Raw genomic sequence first — 25760 nt, 5'->3', positions numbered from 1 at the left:
CTCAGAGGGCATAAATTCAAATTGAGGAAGGACGGATGTCGGATAGATGTGCGGAAATTTGCCTTTGGCCAGCGGGTGGTTAGTTGGTGGAACCGACTTCCATCACTTGTTGTTGAAGTTGATAGCCTAAACAAATTTAAAGCTCAACTGGACAGGTATTTCGAACGAACGGAGGGGTGAAATGGGAGAGGGTTTTTTTTTTTTTTTTTTTTGGCTGATGCTGAATAAGCTTGCTTTCTTGCATCATATGCCTCTACTAATGCTAATGCTAATGCTAAATGGCTCACATTAAAAAAAAAAAAACTTGATATTATCAAGTGCCATGAAGATGGTGCATTGTATGCTAAAATCACCCATGAAAATGGAATGAATGAATGAAGCATCAGTGCGAATGATTATTCGAAAGAAGGATCAGTATAAAGAGCAGGGAATTTCTACAGCATCTTACATGATGAAAGTGATAATTAAGCAGAGAATTTCGCTATTGATTAATTATGGAACGTCTTTTATTAATATGGATAGAAGATTGTAAGCAAAAGAGAATTCCTTTGAGTCAAAACATCATTAAGCAAAAGCCATGAGCCTCTATAACAAGCTGAAGGAAAAAGAAGAAAACAAAGAGGAGAATAAAGAAATATTTACAGCCAGTCGTGGTTTGTTTTTCCAATTTAAAAACAAACCGTGTTGGGTTTCACAATGTTCATATCTCAAGTGAAAGTGCAAACAAAGATGCTGCTGCGAGATTTCCCAGTGAATTGAAAGACATCATTGAGGAAGGTGGCTACAAGGATGAACAAATTTTCAACGTCGATGAAACTGGACTGTTCTGGAAAAAAATGCCCTCATGAACTTTTTTAGCTGAAAAAGAAAAGGACCAACCTGGATATAAAGCATCAAAAGATCGTTTAACACTTTTGTTGAGTGGAAACTCATCTGGGGATTTTAAATTGAAGCCTCTACTCATGTTCAGGGCAGAAAACCCAAGAGCTCTAAAGGGTTTCGTAAAAAGCACATTGCTCATTATTTGACGATCCAATAAGAAAGCATGGATTACAAGAGAATTGTTTACAGAATGGTTCACAAGTTATTTTTGTCCGATGGTTGAACGTTATTGCAAAGATGAAGGGATGGAGTTTTGAAAATATATCTGCATCTTGGCAGAAATCACTGCCAACAACATGCATTCTGTTTGGCAGCATGTTTTGCCCCATTTGGCAAATGATTTCACTGGTTTTGAATCACAAGTTCAGACAAATGCTGAAGACATTGTGAAGATTGGAAAAAAACTTTGGGTTTGAAACTTTGGACACTGCCAATGTACATGACTGCATTGACTTACATTGAAATGACTTTGATGATGCAACTCTCATTGAAATTGATGAGCAAACTGCATATGAAGAAGAGGAAAACAATTCTGAAGTGGATAACACTGAAGCGGCATCAAAAGAATTTTCAACAGAAGGATTGGAGAAAGTTTTTCGGGGAGTTAACATGGCCTGTGAGGCGATTATGAATGGAGATCCGGATGTTGAAGGTAGCATCAAGATACAGCAAATTTTACAAGATGGGATTCGATGCTACAAAGACCTGTATGCCGAGAAAAAGAAGAGACGACTTCATTATTGAAATATCTAAATAAACCATAAACCTTTTTTCTCATCTCATGATGTAACCTTTTCATTAATAAAATTTTTGCAATATTCCTTTATTTCAAATCCTTTTAATTGGCTATCAAGCACAAATTGTTTATAGACTGTTTCTCTGGTACGCATTCAATTAAAAACCATTATAATTATACCTCAATCATCACGGTTTCACATAACACGGAACAATTTTGGTACCAATTATCAGAGCTGTGCGGGGTATTGCTGTACATATTTTTTTAAATTTTCTTCTTATTATTATTTTATTCTTATCATTTTATTTTATTTATTTTTTGTTATTTTATTTTTTATTTTATTATTTATTTATTTTTTATTTTATTTTATTATTATTATTTTATTTATTTATTTTTATTTTTTGGCTGGTTCAGCATAAGCCATAGGCTTCCTTGCACCATCTGGCTAATACTAATAGTATCAAAAGCTTTCCTGAAATCCAAGTATATGATATCAAAATTATTTTTTGCATCCAGTTCCTTTGTGACCACATCATAGTATCCAATCAAACTGGTCAAACAAGACTTCCCCTTAACAAACCCATGCTGTGTCTGAACTATAACTGCAGTCTTGTCTAGGTGATCCTGCATCACTTCTTTAACCAGTGCCTCCATTATTTTCCCCAGAACAGAAGTTAAACTAACAGGTCTATAATTATCTGTGTTACCCCTTGAATCCCCTTTGTGAATTGGGGATACATTTGCACATCTCCAGTCCATAGGGACCTCCTTGAATCTAAGGATGCTCTCATAATTATGGCTATGGCTTTGCTAACTTCCCTCACTGCTTCCTTCAATATAAATGGATAGATTCCATCTGCCCCAGGTGCCTTTTTTTATGTATAAATTCAACAATTTCTCCTCCACTTTGTTCTCTGTTATTACAAAATCATTTAGTTCTGCAAGGAAGGGGAGGACAGAAGTTTATTAAACTTCTGTCCCCCCCTTCCTTACAGAATTCCTCATGTGTGAATGTAGATGCAAAATATTCATTCAGTTTCTCAGCTATCTGAGCAGAATCATCAACAGTTGAACCATCAACATCCAGTGGACCAATCTGATTCATCCCCTTCCTTCTAGAGTTTACATAAGTAAAGAAGTCTTTGTTGTTATTCTTTGCATCCTTTACCAAGGATTTCTTGTAATAAATCTTCGCTTGCCTAATCTTGTAATCAACCTTCGCTTTTCTTTGTGACTTGATTAAAGACTAGCCTGCTTATATCTGCCATAGGCTTCTGTGTCACCTGATAATTTATATGCATCCCACATGTTTTTCTTCTCTGCCACAAGCCTCCTTAGTTCATCTTACATCCATTTAGGTCTAAATCTTGAACAGTATTCTTAGTTGGTATGAAAATCCTAGTAGCTTCCAAGATTAATTCCTTTAAGGCTTCCCATTTAGAATTTGTTGTTGGTAACATCAACAGTTGATCCCTCTGTATAGAATTTAAAAACTGTCTGAAACCACTGTAGTCACCTTTCTGAAAACAAAAACCCTTCCCTTTACCTGTCATGGTAGTTATATCTTTAAGTAAATCCCATATCAGTATACTGCGATCACTGTCACCTAGTGGTTTCTTTATTTGCAAGTTCTTAATGCATGAATAATCACTGCTGATAATCAGATCAAGAGTATTACTCCTTTTGGTTGCCCCTTGAACATGCTGCTGTAGAAAACAATCCTCCAATAAATCCACAAAAGTCTTGCTAGAGTTACCAACCCACAAGTTTCAGTCAATATCTGGAAAGTTAAAATCCCTCATTACAAGACATTCTGATTTACTGGCTCCCTCTATTTCTCTGCACAATTGTTCATTGTACTCATCAGAGTCATTAGGCTTATAGCACACTCCTATTCTCATTTTCCCTTTCCCAGTGTTTATGTCACACCAAACTGACTGAACATTGCACTGTCCACCAATATCAACTGGATGCACTTCCTTCGATTTTATGTGTTTCTCAACAAAGAAGTGCATCCAGTTGATATTGGTGGACAGTGCAATGATCAGTCAGTTTGGTGTGACACAAACACTGGGAAAGGTATATGCATGACTTTCTTGAATTATCTGATTAAAGAATAAAATTCATTCTTGATAAGCTAGTTTAGCTATCTCAATACACATTTTAATAGGGCAATTCTTACTTCTCTGAGGCACTCACAATGTGTTAATTTGAAAGAGCGTGAGAAATGTCTTTACAATATGTAGGCTAGTCTTGGAAACACTGTTGCAGTGTTTCCAAGACCACGATCCAATGAACCTTCCTCCAAATGGGCCCAGGCTTATAACCATTCAACATAAATATTGCCTAATGGACTCCTGAATCTCATTTCCTGATGTGTGTGGGGAGGAGAGATGGGGATTATGGCAACAAACTGCAGAGAGGAATCACTCCAATGTCCTGGTCCATCAGAAACAGGCAGTTTCCAGGTGGTGGTATTTTGGTATGGGGATGTTTTCCTGTTAATCTCTTGGAGCTCATAACCCTAGACTACACTCTGAATGTTAAAACCCACCTATCCATTATGGCTGATCAGGAATACACCCTTCAATGGTGACTTGTTTTCCTGGATGGCACAAGTGTATAACAGGATAATACACCCTGCCACATTGCCAGTATTGTTCAAGAGTGGTTCACTGAACACAAAAGTGACTTCCAGGTAATACTTAGGCCACCAGATTTTGCTGGATATGAACACCTCTGAGATTATATGGATTGACATCTCTGGTGCTTGGATCCTGTGCTATGGATTGTTGCAGATCTGCAGGATCAAAATTCTGGCCACTTAATGGAACATACCTCCTTTGGTTTGGCTGAAACAAGAAGAAGAAATGAATCACTTATAAGTTTATCAAGTGGAAATCTGCTGTACACCAATGGAAACAGTGAAAGGAGTGAAGGTGGAGTTGGGTTTCTGGTCCATAAAGATTTTAAAAACAACATTTTGGAATTCAAAAGTACATCACCAAGGGTGTCAAGACTAATATTCAAGATTTCTAAGAGGTACAAGCTAAAGATTATAATGATTTATGCACCAACATCAAGCCATGATGATGAAGAGGTTGAAGAAATGTACACTGAAATTGAGTCTTCTAGATGAGCAGAAAACCCACTACACTATTATTATGGGGGACTTCAACGCTAAGGTTGGAAAAAGGTAAAACAGCACAGAAAGAGGAACTATAGGAAATTTTGGAATTGGTGAAAGAAATAAAAGAGGTGAAAGACTTGTGGAATTTGCAGAATCTCAAGGACTGTCAGTAATGAACACTTTTTTCAAGAAAAGGGTGAACAGAAAGTGGACATGGAAGAGTCCAAATGGATTAACAACTAATGAAATCGACTTCATCCTCACTAACAGAAGATATATTGTGAATGATGTTACCGTCCTGAATAAGGTAAATGTTGGAAGTGATCACAGAATGGTAAGATGTACACTTGATATAGATGTAGGAAAGGAAAGGAAAAAACTGACTCGAGTAAATAATACAAAGGTCTTTGAAATAACAGAGGAGGAGAAAAAGCAGTATGTACTGGAACTTAAGAACAAGTTTGAGCTTCTGCAGACTGCTCAGGACCAAGATATCGACGAGGAATATTACAACTTTCTGAAAGTGATAAAGCCCAAGAAACCTATAGGGAAACAGAAATCCAAAGAAGAAAAAATTAGTCAAGAAACACTTGTCATGATGAACCAAAGACGACAAATGAAGAGCAAGAAAAACACTGACAGGGAGAAAATTGAGTATACTGAGTTATGCAAAGCCATTAGAAAGAGACTCAGAATTAGAAAGAGACTCACAATGTGAGCTGTCCTAGCAGCCTGTATACAACTTCCCCCCAGTTCCATTTCTTTATTCACTTTTTAAGTGTGGGACAGCCCAACTGGTATGTTATTCTGGGGATTACTACTTTCCAAACATCTTGTATTTTTCAACGTTAAACCTCAATTGTTACTTCTCAGCTCTTGCTAATTTTTCAAGGTTTTGTTGAAGTTTAACAGTGAATTCGACCATTAACCACTCTGCCAACTTTTGTATCATCTGCAAATTTAGACATTAAACCTGAAATGCCTTCATTAATATCATTAATGATATTGCCTTGGGAGATCCACTAACTATTATCAATAGTTAGTGGGTCTCCCAAGAGGAGCAGTGCCCATTGATAACAATTCTCTGTCTTCTCCAACTCAACCATCCCTTTATTCATAGCAGTAACTTACCCCTAATGCTATGCTGCTCCAATTTGTACAGCAGTCCTTTATGTGCAACAGTATAAAAAACTTTTCTGAAATCTAAGCATATGATTGTCAAAATTATTTTTTTGCATCCAGTTGCTTTGTTACTGTGTCATAGTATCCAACTGATTGGTCAGACAAGATTGCTCCTTAACAAATTGGTGCTGTGGCTGCAGTATAAATGCATTCTTGTCTAGATGGTTCTGCATTACTTCTTTAATAGTGACTCCATTATTCTCCCTGGAAAATACGTTAAGCTAACTCATGTTACCTGTTGATTCCCCTTTGTGAAATGGGGATAAGAAGCACATAATCTCCAGTCTGCGGGAATTTCCTGGATATCCAAGGATGCTTTCATAATTATCGCTAAAGGTTTGCTTACCTCTTTTGCTTCTTCTTTTATTATAATTGGATGTATTCCATCAGCCCCAAGTGCTTTATTTACTTTTAGCCTCGGTTTTTTTCTCTTCCAATTTCCTTTCATTTATCACAAAATCATTCAGCTACCAAGTACAAATTGGTATATGTATGGTGCCTATCTCTAAGCTGTTATTGCACGAATGTAGAAGCAAAATATTTATTCAGTTTGTTAAAAACTGGAAAAGGATCATCAATAGTTATGTCATTTATATCTAATGCACCAATCTGGTTCATTCATTTCCTTCTAGTGTTAACATAAGGAAATTCTTTGCTTTCATTAACACTAAAACACAACTGTTAGAGATGTATGTTTTTCAATATAGTTAAACTCAATGAAACTTCAGTTTAACAGCAAAACCTTGAGAATAAAACAAACTTTGCAAAATGGACCCTAACACCAGGCATGTTAATTGTGGATAAACGTGGAACCTGATTGGCAAAATATACGTTTTGGCAAAACGTATATTTGCCTGATTGGTAAAATATACTATCAAGCACCAACCACACTATGTTCACAATTTCTGTTTATTCACCATTATAAATATATGAAATACAAAAAAAATAAATAAATAAAAAATAAAATCGTATTACAATATGGGATGCTTTCAACATGACAACATATACTGTATTCATTAACAATAAAATTTGTGCCTGGCATTGTTTAAATAGCTGCAATATCATGCGTGATTGGCTACGCACAAGGTATCATATGATAGATACATCATTCTCATTATCAAAGTGCTTTATTTGTTGCCGTATTTCAAATTACAGTATATTAAAATATCGCAAGTAACTGATGGTTTGAGAAGAGGAAGTAGCCAGAAATTAAATTAGCATTAGCATTAGTAGAGGCATTTGATGCAAGAAAGCAGGCTTATGCAGCATCAGCCAAAAAAATAAAAAAAATAAAAAATAAATAAAAAAATAAATAAATAAAAAAAGAATATTTCAAAGAATATTTAATTCTGTTCTTATGGGATTTTCATCAGACTCTTCTTCTCCCTGGAACATGTAAAATTGCAAAAACACTAAAAATTGTAAAATAAACAATTTACTATATTAGGGATTAGTAAGATGAAAGCCCTTCTATTTAATTTTGAATACAGAAATGTAGTTTTAGTGTTAGATGTCCTACCAGGTGCCAATCATACTGATTTAACTGTTTCTATGAAAACTGCATGAAATCATTAGTTGCTTTTTGTTTCGAGGGGCAAACCAGAGTAATTTTAGAGAATAAGGTTACAAATGGTTACATGGACTTTGCCTCACATAGTCACACATAAGTGTAATTAGCTGAGAACTAAGCAAAAATCAGATCAAGGATGATAACAAGAATGAAATTATTTAACAAGATCATAAAAGACTAAAAGTACTTACCTGCCCTCACAGAACGAAAACGTGGTTCACTGAATTTGTCCCATAAAGATACAATAATTGCTGCAGAGCCAAGAACTACAACAAGGATCAAGTATATTAATTTTGGTTGAAAATCACAGTAGAAACCATAGTATAGCCAAGGAACAAATGAGCCAATAATGAGTAAAGCAATGCCACAGTAATCTAATCTGTTGAAGAAAGACAGGAAAGAATTAATTCTAAATGAAGAATATTTATTTAAAATAAAAGTAACAACTTCATTATTGTAAGAATTGGCAAAGTGTGGCTCTGACATACGACATATGACGATTAACAAAAAGCCACATTATTACTATTCTAATAGTAACATAATTATTAAAATATAATAATAATTTTGATTTGCTGACTTAGAGGAACAAGTATATAAAAGTATTCACTTAAACATTAATACTTGTGTAAAAAAGTTTTCATTGAGGGTAATATCTTTCAAGAAATGAACCATTCCAACACTTTATACACCACCATTGAGCATCACATTACAAACATTTTACCAGGTTCTTGTCCCCATGCACAATGAATAAGAACAAGGGATACAAATTTAGCTTTCTCAAACTGCTGATATGTTGTAAGACGTGTCTCTAATCCGGTGTTTTGTGTTCTCAGCCTATGATGTCCTCCAGCATCACTCCCAACAACAGAACTTAATGTGAGTCTCAGCAATCCAGTTTCTAGCAACACATTCAGCAAGAACTTCATAAAGCTGAAATTTATGGAAGAGCTGCTATTGCCAAGCCACATGTTATTGATAGTAATGCTAGAAAGAGGATGCTGTGGTGTGAGGAGTAAAAAAAAACTGGACACTTGATGATTGGAAATGTCACGTTTTTAGATAAATCATCAATCTTTCTTTTTCCAACATCAGGGAGAGTTCACATTTGGTGAATTCCAAAGGAAGTGCATTATCCTGACTGTCTGTGCCAACCATCAAACATGGAGGAGGATCAACAATGGTTTGGGCTGCAATATCTTGGTATTCTTTAGACACTATCATCAGGGCTCCTCCGTAGCCAGGTGGGCAGGAGCAGCAGTGCGTAGCACACACTTCTTGATTAGACTCGGGTTCAAGCCTGTGAGCCACCAAATACGGAGGATGCGGAAAGGTCAGGGAAAGACCACCGCATATCCCCGGAGCAATATGGCCTTAGTGCTAATGCTCCTAAAAAAAAACCAAATAACACTATCATCACCTTGAATGGGCAATTTACTGCTGTCCTCTTACAGTCACTCACTTTCCTGCTACTTGGAAACATCCATACTCAGAATCTGTATCTCTTTTTTAATGCATGTAGCCTACTTTCTATGTAGTTTGTCTATTGTATGAGAAGAAATGGCAAGAGTACAAAGTTTATGTCCATATATTTATAACAGAACTAATAACAACTGCCACAATTTCTTTAAAATCTTACAACCTTGAAATATAAACAATTTTAAACTGTTTATAAACAGTTTACACATTAGATCACCTGGAATAAATTGAAATAGATGCAAACTGCTGCACTTATTTGCTCAAGAAATAAATAAAAACAACCTTTACCTTAGAGAAAGCTTACGTATAAACTAAGTTTTAAGTTATAACCATCCTCTATCTATAAATCAGAATTTAGTTACATAACTGATTTCTCCCCTTTTTTTTTATATTTTTATAGCCTCAGAAGAAGGGAGCAAATTAATTATCATGTGTGATGTTAACACATGATAATTTATACAACCTTTTATCTTTTCTGCACTATTTCAGTGGTTAATTTATTTAAACTGTAAATTCTCCCCAAAGATAAGCTTTTATAAAACTTTTAAAAATATATGGGGAAAAAGTATCAAAATAACCAAAATATAAGGGTTAAAAAAAAAAAAGATGCATACTCTATAGCCTTTTCTTTTATTAAAGGCCCTGATATTGACATGTTTTAGTCTCAAATCAACTTCAACCACTTAAAAACGATTTCATCTACATCTTTATAGGCATAATTTCGCATGCTTCTGATTGGGTCCCATTTCCTCAAGCAGTTTTAGAATCGAAACAAGACTTTTCAGAATGGCTGACTTGGCAGGAATACCAAATTTTAAAGTGATTTCTTTCTTTCTTTTTTTTTTTTAACACCCCCATCTACACTATTAAGCACTTCCACTTTTCCACTACACTCAAGATTTTCTCTTAGACATCGTAAGGTTGCTTGCACAGCAACTAAAACAAAACTGATTTAATGACCACTTGTACCAACCATGTAAACAGAGACAGGTGAAATTTAGTGAAAGTGTGAATGACCTATTTCTGCAAAAAACAGATGAATTTTTTTGGGACAAAGAAAAATCACTCTCTCCTAATTCTCTAATATGGTGCTTACAGTAGAAAACAGGTTGATCAGACCGTATGTCTGCATTGGGAATATGCCTTAAACTTTGCCAATGGCGGTGGACACATAGATAGCAGTTGACCAACTTCTAAGTATAGTAGAGGTGGCTGTATAGGTTTTATGGGCACCACTAAACTGTGAAAGGTTTTAGCTCTTTGTGCTCTTAAGAATTAATCCTTCAAGCCTTATTGTCAGCAATTGTGGATTCATCAATCTGAACAGAAAATTTTCTCGTTTTTAGTTTGTCAATTAGCTGCTCTTCAATGTTAATCGACATCTCATCAATTCATTTTTGAATTGTTGCTCAATGGTAATGCTTTTAAAATACTGGAAGGATTTTGATGCATCACCGTTGAAATTACAATCTCTAATTGGGTTGCATAACAGTCTCAGTAACTGTATAAGCACTACTAGTTTTTGCAATGATTTCTGCAATTTTATAACATACAATCATTCCATCATCATTTGTTTGTGTGTTCTACTTAAATAAGAAAGTAACGGTCTTATGTTGCTCAAAATTCTGTTTTAAAATTTTAAAATATTCAATATGTTACCAACTTTATCAGGATGTTTCCTTTTTAAGGGATCTAAAAGTCTTGATAGTTTCATAGCCTCGTTTGAAAAAAAAAGAACTATTACACATAAGACACAGACTGTCTTGAGTCAAACGGGCTTTCAATAAAATCATAAGCTAGATATTCATCCAGATATTGTTGACACTTTTTATTTTCAGCACTTGACATGATTAATGATGGGTTGAATAACTACAAAGAATTTAATAATAAAATATAATCTATTTTTATTTAACTCTCATAGCCCACGTCGCTCACAAAAGTACTGTGGATCAAGAATAAACAACTTCCACATGGAAACAATAAATCAATACTAACTGTTGCTTAGAAAGTAGAAATAATAGACTAAAACATTTCCTCATCTCACCCATGCCTCACATATTGACCAATGAAACAAAAGAATAAAAAAATAAACCATGCCCACCATGCTGCCACCAAGGTCGCAGATGTTGGAAAGATGCAAACGGCAAGGATTGCAGAGAGATTACCTCTGACAGTACTTAGGCATTTAATGCCTATGGAAAGCAAAGGTGGTTGAATTAAATCACGCCCACTATCTTCCTTTTATCAAAATTTCTCACTCACTCCTAATATAATATACTTGTATGTTAAAAATCAGTTGTCTCAGGGGAAAAGAAAACCCAATGAGAGAAATTAAATATTAAGGAATAAGATGTCACTAGGTAGAGTTGAACTTTTGAGGGCCACAAACCACTGTAATACCCATATTTTTTGCCTCCCCCAAACCAATTTTCACCCCCTTGGGGACAAGAACCTCTGCCTTACACTATCAAGTTCAAGATATACGTAATGCTATAGTGTAATAATCGAAATGTTAAATTAGTTATATCCTTATATCCTTAGCTCAACAATTATATACACATATAATATAAAACTTATATACACATAAAATTAATAAAATTAAAATTAAAATTGCCAGCAATTATTAGTACAAGGATACATTGACTGGAACATTATCAAAAGTTAGCACCATTCAATACATCCCAATAGTAATTAGCAGAAGCTATCTGTTTCTGATCATCCTCAAATATTCTAATAATTCACAGGGTATAAAAATAAAAATGATGTGAAGAGAAGAGCAAAGCACATGCCAAAGGTATTTGAATGCATGTGGAGCATAATTGCCCATCCCATGAGGTTTGTTTTTTTGTTTTGTTATTTGGTTTTTAGGAGCATTAGCAACTAAGGCCATATTGCTCCGGGATATGCAGTGGGCATTCCCTAACCTTTCCGCATCCTCCATGCCTATCAATATCGTTATGAAAGAATATAACATAAAAAAGAGATGCTAAAAGCCAAAAGAAAAGAATACAGCTTAAAAAAAAAAATGAAGCTATATTTTATGAGTTATGGTAAATATATAATAAAACATCATAAAAATATGCAGGCAGCGACAGGTAATGTCTATAAAGTAAAGGAAATGAAATCAAATCAATTATTAGTAAGCACTACTAATAACATTTAAGGGCATACCATAACTATAAATAGCACAGTACAGAGGAATACATATTTAGGACATTGGAATACAAAGGAACGAAAATGCATTATTTTATACAGTAGAGCGATAAAAATCCAAATGTCAATAACCTGAATGAGCCAGCATTTTTTTTTTTTTTTTTTTTTTTTATATGGTGGTGCCATAAAATAATTGCAGTAAGCATTGGTTACTGTGATCATGTTTTCAAATTGAATTTTGATTCTATTAAATGGCAATTATAATAAGCGAAAATTGGAGGAATATTATCCATGGGCTATAAAAATGAAGATATAAAGCACAAATTTACACCTTTTTCCCCTTACCAATTAACAGAATTAAATTATATATTAAAATCTGGACTGTTAATGTTATCTTTTTAATAATATGCAACAGTTCTTTATTCATTCAAAATAGAGGTATAGCAGTGAGAGAAAGCAATTTGGATGCAGTAGTTTCAAAATCCAAAGGAAGCTTACAAGGTAAACTGCTTTAATCAAATCGTGGACAAGGCTTTGCAGTCTCTAGAACCATGTCTTGAAACCATGTTTCAAGCAGTTAGTAAAACATAATAATCTTTTTGGTTTCTTAGGTAAATTTCTAAGAAATCCAAAGGATGAGTTAAGAAAACATGCTGCAGATTTAGAAATTGCACTTTCAGATGCCAAAATCATTGAGGGAAATGAATAGGTCAAGTCTGTGAAGGTAGCAGATATTGATAGCCATATGCTAGTAGAGGAAATGGAAGCACTGACACTGATTCTTCAAGAATCATGCTTCAAAAATCCTTTAAATATTTTAAAATATTTTGCAACTATTGAAAGAGCCACTGGATTTCCAAATTTATTCATATCGCTAAAAATATTTTTAATGATTCCAGTGACTGTAGCATCAGGGGAAAGAAGCTTTTCCCCTATTAAAATTAATTAAAACATATCTCAGATTGACAATGCTTCAAGAGAGTCTCAAGAGCTTTGCAATTTTATTCACTGAAAGTGAAGAAGCAAGGAATTTAAATTTTGAGAAAGTCGAAAGATTTTGCCTGTAAAAATATCCTTCTGATCAGTTTTGTTTTTATTATCAAAATTAGCATTAGCATTATTAGTGGCATATGATGCAAGAAAGCAAGCTTAGGCAGCAACAGCCAAAAAAACCCCCTCCCATTTCACCCCTCCGTTCGTTCCAAATACCTGTGAAGCTCAGCTTTAAATTTATTTAGGCTATTAACTTCCACAACAAAAGATGAAAGTCTGTTCCACCAGTCAACTACCTGCTGGCTAAAGGCAAACTTCGCACATCTATCCTACAACTGTCTTTCCTCAATTTGAATTTATGCCCTCTCAGGTGATTATTCTGAGAAAGAGTAAGAATCCCATCAGCACTGAGCATGCTCAAACCATTCAATTAGATCACCTCGCAGGTGCTTAGTCTCCAGACACTGTAATCTCAAAATATAAGCCTTTCTTTGTAAGAGCAACCCTTCGTTCCATTCACTAATCTTGTTGCCCTTCTCCCTACTTGTTCCAACAGCTGTATATTCTTCTTAAAATGAGGCCTCCAGACCTGTATACAGTACTCAAGGTATGGCCTGACCATTTTCTCATACAAGGGGATAATCACCTCCCTATCCCTGCTAGAAAAATTCCTGTATACCATTGACAAGACATCATGAGCTACTCTTGCAGACCGTCTGCACTGCTTAGAAAATTTCATATCTGCCTGCACAATTACCCCCAGATCCTTTTCATTCTCTACCGCTGTCAGTGTAGTACCACAGAGTTGATACACTACTCTGGGGTTACTGCTTCCCATATGTCGTACTTTACATTTGTCAATGTTAAACTTCATTTGCCACCATCAGCCCATCTGCTCAACTTTTCTAGATCGTGTTGCAGCAGCGTACTTTCATTAGTGTCCTTAACAACCCTGCCAACCTTCGTATCATCTGCAAACTTGGACATTAAGCCTGGTATGCCATCATCAATATCATTTATAAATACAGAAAACAACGAACCCAACACTGAACCCTGGGGGACTCCATTAATAACATTAGTCCACGAAGGGCAGTGTCCATTGATTACCACTCTGTCTTCTCCCACTCGACCATCCCTTTATCTATAGCAGCAATTTGCCTCTAATGCCACACTGCTCCAATTTTTGTTGTTGTTATTTGGTTTTTAGGAGCATTAGCAACTAAGGCCATGTTGCTCCGGGATATGCGGTGGTCATTCCCTGACCTTTCCGCATCCTCCGTATTTGGTGGTGATTGGCTCGAACCCCGGTCTAATCAAGAAGCGTGTGCTACGCACTGCTGCTCCTTCCAACCTGGCTACGGAGGCGCCAATAGCTCCAATTTGTGCAGCAGTCTTCCATGTACAACTATATCAAAAGTCTTTCTAAGATCCAAATATATGATATCGAAGTTATTCTTTGCATCCACTTCCTTTGTGACCACATCATAGTACCCAATCAAATTGGTCAGACAAGACTTCCCCTTAACAAAACCAGCTGTGTCCAAGCTATAACTGAAGTCTTCTATATGATCCTGCAGTGCTTCTTTAACCAGTGCCTCCATTAATTTCCCTGGAATAGAAGTTAAACTAACATGTCTATAATTACTTGTGTCTCCCTTTGATCCTCCTTTGTGAATTGGGGTCACATTTGCACATCTACAGTCAATGAAGGAAGCTCTCATAATTATGGCTAAGGGTTTGCTTACTTCCTTTGCTGCCTCCTTTAATATAACTGGTTAAATCCCATCCACCCCTGGTGCCTTTTTTGTTTATCTTCAACAATTTCAACTCCATTTTCCTCTCAGTTATTACAAAATCATCTAGCTCACTCCCAGAGTTTAATTCACCTCTGGCACTCCCCTCCCTGAATAACTCCTCACGTGTTAATGTAGATGCAAAATACTCATTTAGTTTGTTAGCCACCTGAGCAGGATCATCAACAGTTGAACCATCAATATCCAGTGGACCAATCTGACTCATCCCTTTCCTTCTAGAGTTTACATAGGTAAAGAACTCTTTGCTGTTTTTCTTTCCATCCTTTGCCTGCCTAATGTCCTTTGTGACTTGGTTACAGACCAGCTTATATCTATCATAGGCTTCCATGTCACCCATTAATTTATATGTATCCCATTCACTTTTCTTCTCTGCCACACGTCTCATTAGTTCATCTGACATTCATTTAGGTGTAAACCTTGAACAATATTTCTTAGTTGGTATGTAATGCCTAGTAGCTTCCAAGATAAATTCTTTGAATTTGCTGTTGGTAACATCATCAGTTGGTCCCACTGTATAGAATTTAAATGCTGTCTCAGACCACTGAAGTCACCTTTACAAAAGCAAAAACCCTTCCCTTTACCCAGTTAGTTTAACTTCTGTTCTGGGTAAAATAATGGAGTCACTGGTTAAAGATGCATTGCAGGATCATCTAGACAAGACTGCAGCAATAATTCAGACACAGCATGGGTTTGTTAAGGGAAAGTCTGGTCTGACAAATTTGATAGGATATTATGATGTGGTTACAAAGGAACTGGATGCAAAAAATAATTTCGGTATCATATATTTGGATTTCAGGAAAGCTTTTGATACTGTTGCGCATGGAAGACTACCGTACAAATTGGAGCAGAATGGTATTAAGGGTAAGTTGCTACAATGGATAAAAGGATGGTTGAGTGGGAGAAGACAGAGAGTGGTAATTAATGGGTGCTGCTCTTTGTGGACTAAAGTTATTAGTGGAGTCCCACAGGGTTCGGTGTTGGGTCCTCTGTTGTTTTGTATATTTATCAATGATATTGATGAAGGTATATCAGGCTTAGTGACGAAGTTTGCAGATGATACAAAGGTTGGCAGGGTTGTTAACGACAGTAATGGCAGTGTTCTACTGCAACAGGATCTAGATAATTTTTGGCAAATGGGCTAAGAAGTGGCAACTGAAGTTTAACCTTGACAAATGCAAAGTACTGCATATGGGTAGAAGTAACCCCAGAGAAAAGTACCAACTGTGTGGTACAACACTTAAGGTGGTAGAAAATGAAAGACCTGGGAGTAATTGTGCAGTCAGATATGAAGTTTTCTGAGCAATGCAGACAGGCTGCCAGGGCAGGTCATGGGCTTTTGTCAATGATATATAGGAATTTTGCTAGCAGGGAAAAGGAGGTGATTGTCCCTTTGGATAAAGCAATGGTCAGGCCACGCCTTGAGTACTGCGTACAGGTCTGAAGGCTTTATTTTAGGAAGTATATAGATTTGCTTGAACGTGTACAAAGAAGGGCAACAATATTGGTGAGGGGAATGAAGGGATCCTTTTACCAAGAGAGGCTTAAGTTCTGCAAGTTGCAGTGGCTGGAGACTAGGCACCTGCGCGGTGATCTGATTGAGGTGTATAAGGCCTTGAATGGGTTGAGCATGCTGAATTCTGATGGGATCCTTCCACTTATTCAGATTATGAACCTAAGGGGCATAAATTCAAATTAAGAAAAGACAGAGGTAGAATAGATGTGCGAAAATTTGCCTTTAGCCAGCGGGTGGTTAATTGCTGGAACAAACTTCCATCTGTCGTTGTGGAAGTTGATAAGTTAAATAAATTTAAGGAGGAACTGGACAGGCATTTGGAGGGGATGGTGTGATTTTTTTTTTGGCTGGTGCTGCATAAGCTCATACACTTGCTTTCTTGCATCACATGCCACCACTACTACTACTACCCCTGACGGTAGTTACCTCTTCAGCACACTGTGATCATTGCCACCTAGTGGTTCTTTATTTGCAGATTCTTAATGCATGAAGAATCACTACTGATAATCAATGTATTACTCCCTCTAGTTGCCTCCCGAACATGCTGATGTAGAAAACAATCATCCAATAAATTCACAAAAGCCTTGCTAGTGTGTGAGTGACCAATCCACAAATTCCAGTCAATATGCGGATAAAGTCATTAGGCATATAACACACTCCTACTCTCAATTTTGATCTCTCAGTGCTTATTTCACACCAAACAGACTCAACAATGCACTGTCCAGCGATGTTGTTAAATTTCACTGTCAACTAGATCGTATGTATAACTTAGCTTAATTTTCAGCACTCACCTCATAGTAATCCGCTTAGCTGGTGGAGAGTTTTACCACATACATAGTAGTTATAGGATTCTAATAACAATAGGATTCTAATTCTTACAGGTATTATTTGTTTAAACTAAGTTATGGGCTATAAAAATTTCTTAAGAAAGCAGAGTGCACCTTCCATTCTATGGTTGCCTAATTAAATTAAATGAAATGAAGAAAAATAGAAGCTAATAGCCGCGCATGAGTGACTTTCGAAATTCGTCCTCAGTTAGGTATAGTGGGGGGGGAGAGCGCGCTTGTGTTATATACGGGTTGGGTTCCCAAAATGCATTTCAGTGCACGTGGAAACTTAATACGTGCTAAATTTCAAATGGGGGAGAAATTGGCGGGAATCTTTTTGTTCAACACGTTGAGTGATGTATGCCGCTTAAACCATTCAATGACGAGGGCTTCGTTTTCAAGGATTTTGTAGCTGGAATTTAATTTAACTACTGTGATGGCTGAATCGATGAGTGGGTTGTGATTTTGAGATTGGATGTGTTGTGTTAGTTCTGTACTTGCTGAATTAGTTTTGAAGCTATTAAAGTGGTAGTATGCACGCGTGTTGGAAATTTTTGATGTCCCGAATTTTGCTGTTGTGCTGCCTATTTAACATGCTTGGCAATCTGATTGGGATCTGATCAAATATATAATGTTGTTGTGATCTTGTGTCTCGTACTCTTGTGTTGTCTTGTATGAATTGAATTTGAAACTTAATTTATTATAAGATGTGAATATTAATTTGATATCTGTATTTTTAAAAATCTGTTGAAGTCTTCTAGCGTATTGTTGATGATATGGGAGCGCGATAAGGGGTTTATGTATCTTATTCTTGTACATAATAATCACCAGGAGACACAACCCCCCCCCCACAAACTCAGTTATTAACATCTCTACACAAACATTTTCCCCTAACGAACTTGCCAGTCTAGAATACGGATTCAATTTTGCCATTAACAGCAACCACTACCCAGTTAAAGACGCCATGATAGAAATACAAACCAAACTTGATAACCACCCAGATAAATATCGAATCATACATGAAACTAATGCTGTTTTTAACTCCCAATTAACGTAAACCTAACATTCCCTAACAACAATTAACCCACATACGAGACTTTATGAAAACCCCGAACATTATAATACAAAAGGCAGACAAAGGGGATACCATCGCAATCATGGACAAAAACACATATATAAAGAAAATGTTACACATCTTATCAGATTCAACAACATACAGAGCTTGCAACATGTTTAACATTAACAAGCTTAAAAATAAACTTGATGGGATCCTAAGAAGACTCAGAGCCAACAAACAAATTAATTTACATACCCTCCAGCAAATAGGCATACGCAGTAACATTCTCCCACACATTTTTGGAATAGTCAAACTCCATAAACAAGATTATCCTTTAAGGCCCATCGTTTCCTATAAACAGTCCACCTATGCTAACCTATCCATATTCCTCCTCAAAATTATTCCACCTTTAATGAGATTTTCTTGGTTCAGGGTCTACAATACTAAACAAGCACATGAACGTATAACTTCCATAACCATATCTGAAAACGATATTCTCGTGTCCTTCAACGTCGTCTCCCTATACACAAATGTGCACATCGAATCCATGCTACTGGCCCTTAAAGAACTATTAATTAAAGACGACACATTGACAAAACGTACCGACTTAAACATTAATGACATTTTAGAACTCGCATCACTGTTACTTGACGCCCAACAATTTAAATTCCAAAATAACATCTACGAACAAATTTTCGGCCTTCCCATGGGCCTCGGTATCTCTGCCCCTTTATCCAAGATCTACCTCGCATCTATCGAAGAAAAAATTCTCCAACCCTTTCCCCCAGGAATTAAACTATACATGAGGTATGCAGATGACATCCTCTTAATTGGCAACAGAACCACCATCGATACTTTACTGAACACCTTTAACACAACACATGAAAGACTCAAACAGCATGGTTTTGTTAAGGGGAAGTCTTGCCTGACCAACTTGATTGGATACTATGATGCAGTCACAAAAGAACTGGATGCAGGGAATAACTTTGATATTATATACTTGGATCTTAGAAAGGCTTTTGATACTGTTGCACATGGAAGACTGCTACACAAATTGGAGCAGTGTGACATTGGAGGCAAATTGCTGCTATGGATAAAGGGGTGGTTGAGGGGGAGAAGACAGAGAGTGGTAATCAATGGACACTGCTCATCGTGGACTAATGTTATTAGTGGAGTCCCTCAGGGCTCAGTGTTGGGTCCATTATTGTTTTCTGTATTTATAAATGATATTGATGATGGTATATCAAGCTTAATGTCCACGTTTGCAGATGATACAAAGGTTGGCAGGGTTGTCAAGGACACTACTGACACTATGCTGCTGCAACAGGATCTGGAAAGGTTGAGTAGATGGGCTGAGAGGTGGCAAATGAAGTTTAACATTGACAAATGTAAAGTACTACACATGGGAAACAGCAACCCCAGAGCAACGTATCAACTCTGTGGTACTACACTGACAGTGGTAGAGAATGAAAGGGACTTGGGGGTGGTTGTGGAGGCAGATATGAAGTTCTCTGAACAGTGCAGACGGGCTGCAAGAGTAGCTCATGGAGTATTGTCAATGATATACAGGAATTTTTCCAGCAGGGATAAGGAGGTGATTATTCCATTGTATAAGGCAATGGTTAGGCCACACCTAGAGTACTGTATACAGGTCTGGAGGCCTCATTTCAAGAAGGATGTAGAGCTACTGGAACGAGTACAGAGAAGGGCAACAAGATTAGTGAATGGAACAAAAGGGTGCTCTTACGAAGAAAGGCTTAAGTTTTGCAAATTACAGTGTCTGGAGACTAGGCACCAGGGAGGTGATCTGTAGAGGTGTATAAAGCCTTGAATGGTTTAAGCATGCTCAATGCTGATGGGATTCTTCCTCTAGCTCAGAAAAATCACCTGAGAGGGCATAAATTCAAATTGAGGAAAGACAGATGTAGGATAGACGTGCGGAAATTTGCCTTTAGCCAGCGGGTGGTTGGTTGGTGGAACAGACTTCCATCCCTTGTGTTGGAGGTTGATAGCCTAAATAAGTTTAAGGCTCAGCTGGACAGGTATTTTGAACGAACAGAGGGGTGAAGTGGAAGTGGTTTTTTTTTTTTTTTTTTTTTTTTGGCTGATGCTGCATAAGCTTGCTTTCTTGCATCAAATGCCTCTACTAATGCTAATACTAATAACAAAGAACATAGCATGCACAAATTGTAACTAACATGATATGTGCCAGTGAGATACGGAGTAACAAGTTTACGAAGTTTTCTTAAAAAATAGAAATGAACAGAAGATTCTGAAAATTTATTCATGTTTTTTATATGATCGAAGATTTCAGTGAAGAGGAAACACATTTCACCATAACATAACATAAAAACCCACAAAATTCCAGCTATCAGTATTATTGCAAATGCAATAAGATTGAGTTTACTACCCATTTATAATTGATTGCACTAACATAAAAGCCCAATAAACTGGAAACTGCAAATTGCTTTTATGGTAGTGACCTCCAGAAATGTGCTTTAGAAAAATATCACAAAGGCATTCAAAATTGATTCTTATAACCGAACATATGATAACGATGAAAGTCAGTGCATTTTAATGATTTCAATTGGTTTTTTGAAATTAAAGCAGCTGATTCTACTAAGCAATGATCATGTTAATTGGTGCCTACTTATTTCACTTTATGATGGACTTATGATTGTCTCCAATTGGACCATGTGGTCCTTCCTCTCAGCCAACAGCAGCATTTGTAAACGCATTGGCCGCATGTTTTGTTTTTGCATCCTTTAGTTGAAGTGACTTTTTTTGTTTTGCTTTAATCAATGTATTAGTTTTAATCAATTTTTTAATTAACGTATACAATTTCTATTATAAAAATCACCTTTTAGAGAGATAAATAGCTTAGTTATATAGTGAAAATTTCACCTTGGAATGAATTACCACAAAACAATGTGTTATTGGGTTCACATTATATTTTCACAATACGATGGATGGTGTTTCTGGAACGGATTAATATTGTAAAGCGGGGGTCCACTGTATATAACTCCTATTTTGTGTGGTCATTTTATAATCTTGTATTCTGCCGATATTTTCCTTTTACACCAAAATTTTCTCATATCCAGCCAATTCCTAAAAAAAAAATTGGTAAATCTTTTAAAATCTTTTCATCCATAGTCCCACTGCACTTAACTCTTTCCAAAGTAATGTAAACATCCATCAACCACCAACCCTTACACTCTTGAAACTCCATCTGATGAACAATTACCAAATATAGATTCTGTTGGTGACACTCCACTGGTTACACTCCCTTAGCTTACATTATTCAAAGTTGTTCATATGAACAAATGAACAAAAAGTTTCATTCCATGGAAACATTTCTGCATATTATGATCAGTTTCCAATGCACCAATAAACTGATAACAAATGGAAAAGTTGAGCAAATGCAGATAATTGTTGGAATTCTCCCAAAGATTACTGTATCACGTGAATGAATCTTGTATGAATACCAATGCAGCAAGTTTCATGGCATTGCAAATAGTTAATCAGAGAAGGTTTCACATCTCTGGCATTAGCGGATGCATGCGAATCACTTTCTGCACTATTGAGAATGGCAAGTGATTTCATGGAATACAGGCAGAACATGTTCCTGTGCTCCTGGAGCTTCAGTGGCAGTGTCTGATTCCTCATTTTAAATACCATGCAAACACTGTATCTGTTTTGTTATTACCTGTCTTTATGGCTCTGTTGTAAACCAGAACAAGTCACCAGTATCTGATTTGCAAACTTACCACATAAAGTACTAATCACATTCTGCTGTTACTCTTTGTAACTTAATAATATATATATATATACAGTCGATTCCGGTGATTTGGGGCACATCGGGACTAGTGCATTTTGGCTCGATTAAGCGACTGCCCCAATTATGCAAAGTTTCACGTAAATAGTTAAAAATATAGCTTTACGATTTTCTGTACGATCAAATCACGTTATGATGGACTCACCATAGTAAAGTACTGTTCACTATACGATATGTAGTAAGCGCTGATCATTGTGATCACGTTTGTTTTTTTTTTTGGTTTTTAGGAGCATTAGCAACTAAGGCCATATTGCTCCGAGATATGCGGTGGTCATTCCCTGACCTTTCCGCATCCTCCGTATTTGGTGGTGACAGGCTCGAACCCCGGTTTAATCAAGAAGAGTGTGCTACGCACTGCTGCTCCTTCCCACCTGGCTATGGAGGCGCCTGATCACGTTTGTGAATTAAAGTTTAATTCACTGACATTTGTAGGTGGGGGTTAAAACTTAAAACAGTAAAAAAGCAATAACAAAGAACACGGCACACACAAATCACAAATAACACAATACGCGCAAGTGAGAACGGAGTAACAATTTAAGAAGCTTAAAAAATAGGAATGAAGAGCAGATTCTGAAAATTAATTTTTTTATATGATTGAAGCACTAACAGAAAAACTCATTAAAAAGGGGCCTGCTAATTGTTTTTTATTGTTTTATGGTTGTGACCTCCAGAAATCCGACTGAACTACATGGTATGGTCGGAGACAATCGTAGGGTAACCTCGAGTGCTGCGATCTCCTGCCCCGATTAAACGGCATGTTGTCCGAATTAAGCGAAGTAAACCCTGGCTATTTTCTTGATTGGGTTCTGTTCTTTAAGATTTGTCCCAAATAAATGGCTGCCCCGATTAACCGGTGGTCCAAATAACCGGAATCCACTGTGTGTATGTGTGTATGCTTCATGTGGAGGATGTGCATTTGCTGCCTCTAATGATAGCTTCATATTCATATTTATTTATTTTTATTACTTTTGCCTAACTTTTACATCACATTATATATATATATATATATATATACACAGTAAGTGCCAGTTATAGTGATCACGTTTGCAAATTGAATTTTTATTCTAATAAACGGTGATTCTAATAAGCAAAAATCAAAAAATATTATCCACAGGCTATAAAAATAAAGATATAAAGCACAAATTTACACTTTATTACCAAAAGCTTATTATCAATTAAATGATGTGTGAAAATCAGAAGAATATTATCCACAGGTTAGAAAAATAAAAATAAATTTATACTTACGTACAAAACTTAATTAATATACATATTAATTAAACATAACACTTTGTAATAAGATTATCATTTTTAATAGTCACTTATATTAGATTACTTTAAAATTATCACTACAATGTCTACTTATAGATTTTTCAATATTGAATAACAATTTATATTCACAATCACTTGCACCAGTTCCTTCCAACGCTCCCCTCAGAATGGCTACAGCTTCACGAGTTTGCTGTTTAGTAACTGCAATTCATTTGGGTTCATCTTCATTTTCCTCATCCTCCTTGGTGAAATTTTCAGTAACAGACTGGGCAATTTATTTTTCTGTTAAAGCTGTAGTAACTACCTGTTTATAACAGATTGTACCAACAAAAAGGCCCAATAAACCAAAAACTGCAAATTGTTTTTATTGTTTTATGGTTGTGATCTCTAGAAATGTGACCTCCAGAAATGTGCTTTAGAAAAATATCACAGAGGACTTTAAAATGAAGCCCTCTGTAATTGGTATGCCTACTCAAAATGAGTAAGCCAACAAGCTTCGAAACAGTGCCATCTGGGTAGTGGTGCCCACTGAGAATAAGTAACAGTAGTTTTCTCTACTAGAGAAGTATTACTTATTCGAAGTAGTGCAATACCTGGTATCTCGTGAAGGCAGCCACAATATGAGATAAAATTAAAACAATGTCTTTACACTACATATGTAGTTTAATTTTATGGTTAAACTATGGTGTATCTACACCGATATAATATAATACACATATATATAGAGAGAGAGAGAGAGAGTGACAGAGAGACTGTTATATACAGATAGAGAAAATGTACCAAATGTAAAATACTTTTTGCAAAAAATTTTGTTGAACTTGCACTAAACTTTCTGGCTAATCAAAATACTTTGTGCTTCCATAAACCTTGGTCATGTTATGGTTTCTTGATGAGATAATGTGTACCTTGGTTTATGATCTTTTATTTATTTATTTATATATTCCTTCTTTCTATCTTTTCTATGCTATTAGTCATAATTCATTTAACCTTATACCATTACATAATACTATTACATTAATTTTTACTTAATACAAAAAGCCATTTATTTATTAATTAAAAATTGTTTATGCCCAAAAAGTGTATTTTATATTACATATATATATATATTTATATTAGTAATAAAAAGGTTAATAATTATAACGAATGTAACTAATATTTATGGGTCAATGCAGTTGCAGAGCAATCATGCATTACAACCATAATGTGTATAAAATATTGAGGATAATAAAAAATAATAGAAAAGGTAAATCAATCAAATAATACCATTCAGGGATTTAGGAAAACGCTAAGGATTAAAAAAAAAAAAAAAAAAAATTATTATCGCTTTTTACCCACAATCCAGATGACTTCAACTGGGGCCAACCACCCAGACTGAAGGCAAAAAACGACAAGAAGTTCTCTGTTTCTGTAATGATCAATATATGCTAAGTAATTTAAATCTAAACCAAATATAGTAATTAAAAATGGTTAGAAAGTTATAGAAATTTTAGAAGTAAGAAAATATAAGTAAATTATAAATAAATTATAAATGTAAGCATATATTAATCATCGTTGACCCGACAGAGAATGTAATTTAATGATTACAATAAGATTAAATATATAATACATACTACATATCTACTGTATCCAGGACATAATATACATATATTTTTACATAATACACATACATACATACATATATAAAAAAAATATACATATATATTTTTTAAATCCTTAGCATTTTCCTAAATCCCTGAATGGTATTATTTGATTGATTTACCTTTTCTATTATTTTATATTATTATCTTCAATATTTTGCACGCACGCAAGCACACACACACACACACACACACACATATATATATATACACACATGCACACGCACACACGCACGCACACACGCACGCACACACACACACACACATATATATATATATACATACATATTAAGTTTAACCTACAAAGAGCAACATCATAATGAAATTGGCAACCATTACAAAGCAGATTCGGAAAGTCAATGTGATACTTTAAATGAAGAAATCATGCACTGTTTTAAGAACAAGTGGAGAAATGGCATCAGGACCCTAGAAATTTCTTGGCATCAAGAGACTGTTTAGGACTCTTCTAAAGTCTTTTTGTTGGAAAGCTTTAGAACAGTCCTAAACACTCTCTTCTTATTCTTAATTTGGGTCTCACTGAATGGAACGAAATATAGATGGATAGAGGTTGCAATCAACAGCTCTGGCACAAAGTCAGAATGCTTAATTTCAACATTTGTATAAGAAAGACATCTCCTACTTTTGGCTTTTAAAAAATAACCAATTTCAATCATATACAATCAAAG

The 25760-nt window shown here is 35.7% G+C and overlaps 1 protein-coding gene across 4 annotated transcripts in view; it reads right to left on the bottom strand.

The window, feature by feature from the left end:
* The window catches only part of LOC150090174 (adiponectin receptor protein-like), a 155701-nt gene that overhangs the window by 18648 nt on the left and 111293 nt on the right, over nt 1–25760 (bottom strand). For all 4 annotated transcript variants that reach the window (XM_090368990.1, XM_090368993.1, XM_090368992.1 and 1 more), the window contains exon 7: nt 7692–7879. In XM_090368990.1, coding sequence (XP_090225116.1) covers nt 7692–7879 — 188 coding nt within the window. The remainder of the gene's footprint in view (nt 1–7691; nt 7880–25760) is intronic.

The sequence above is a fragment of the Mastigoproctus giganteus genome, chromosome 2 (genome assembly GCF_048544385.1).
Source record: "Mastigoproctus giganteus isolate SK-2022 chromosome 2, ASM4854438v1, whole genome shotgun sequence".
Classification (NCBI taxonomy): domain Eukaryota; kingdom Metazoa; phylum Arthropoda; class Arachnida; order Uropygi; family Thelyphonidae; genus Mastigoproctus; species Mastigoproctus giganteus.
Note: the sequence above shows the minus strand (reverse complement) of the source record. Positions and strands in the feature narration are given on the sequence as shown.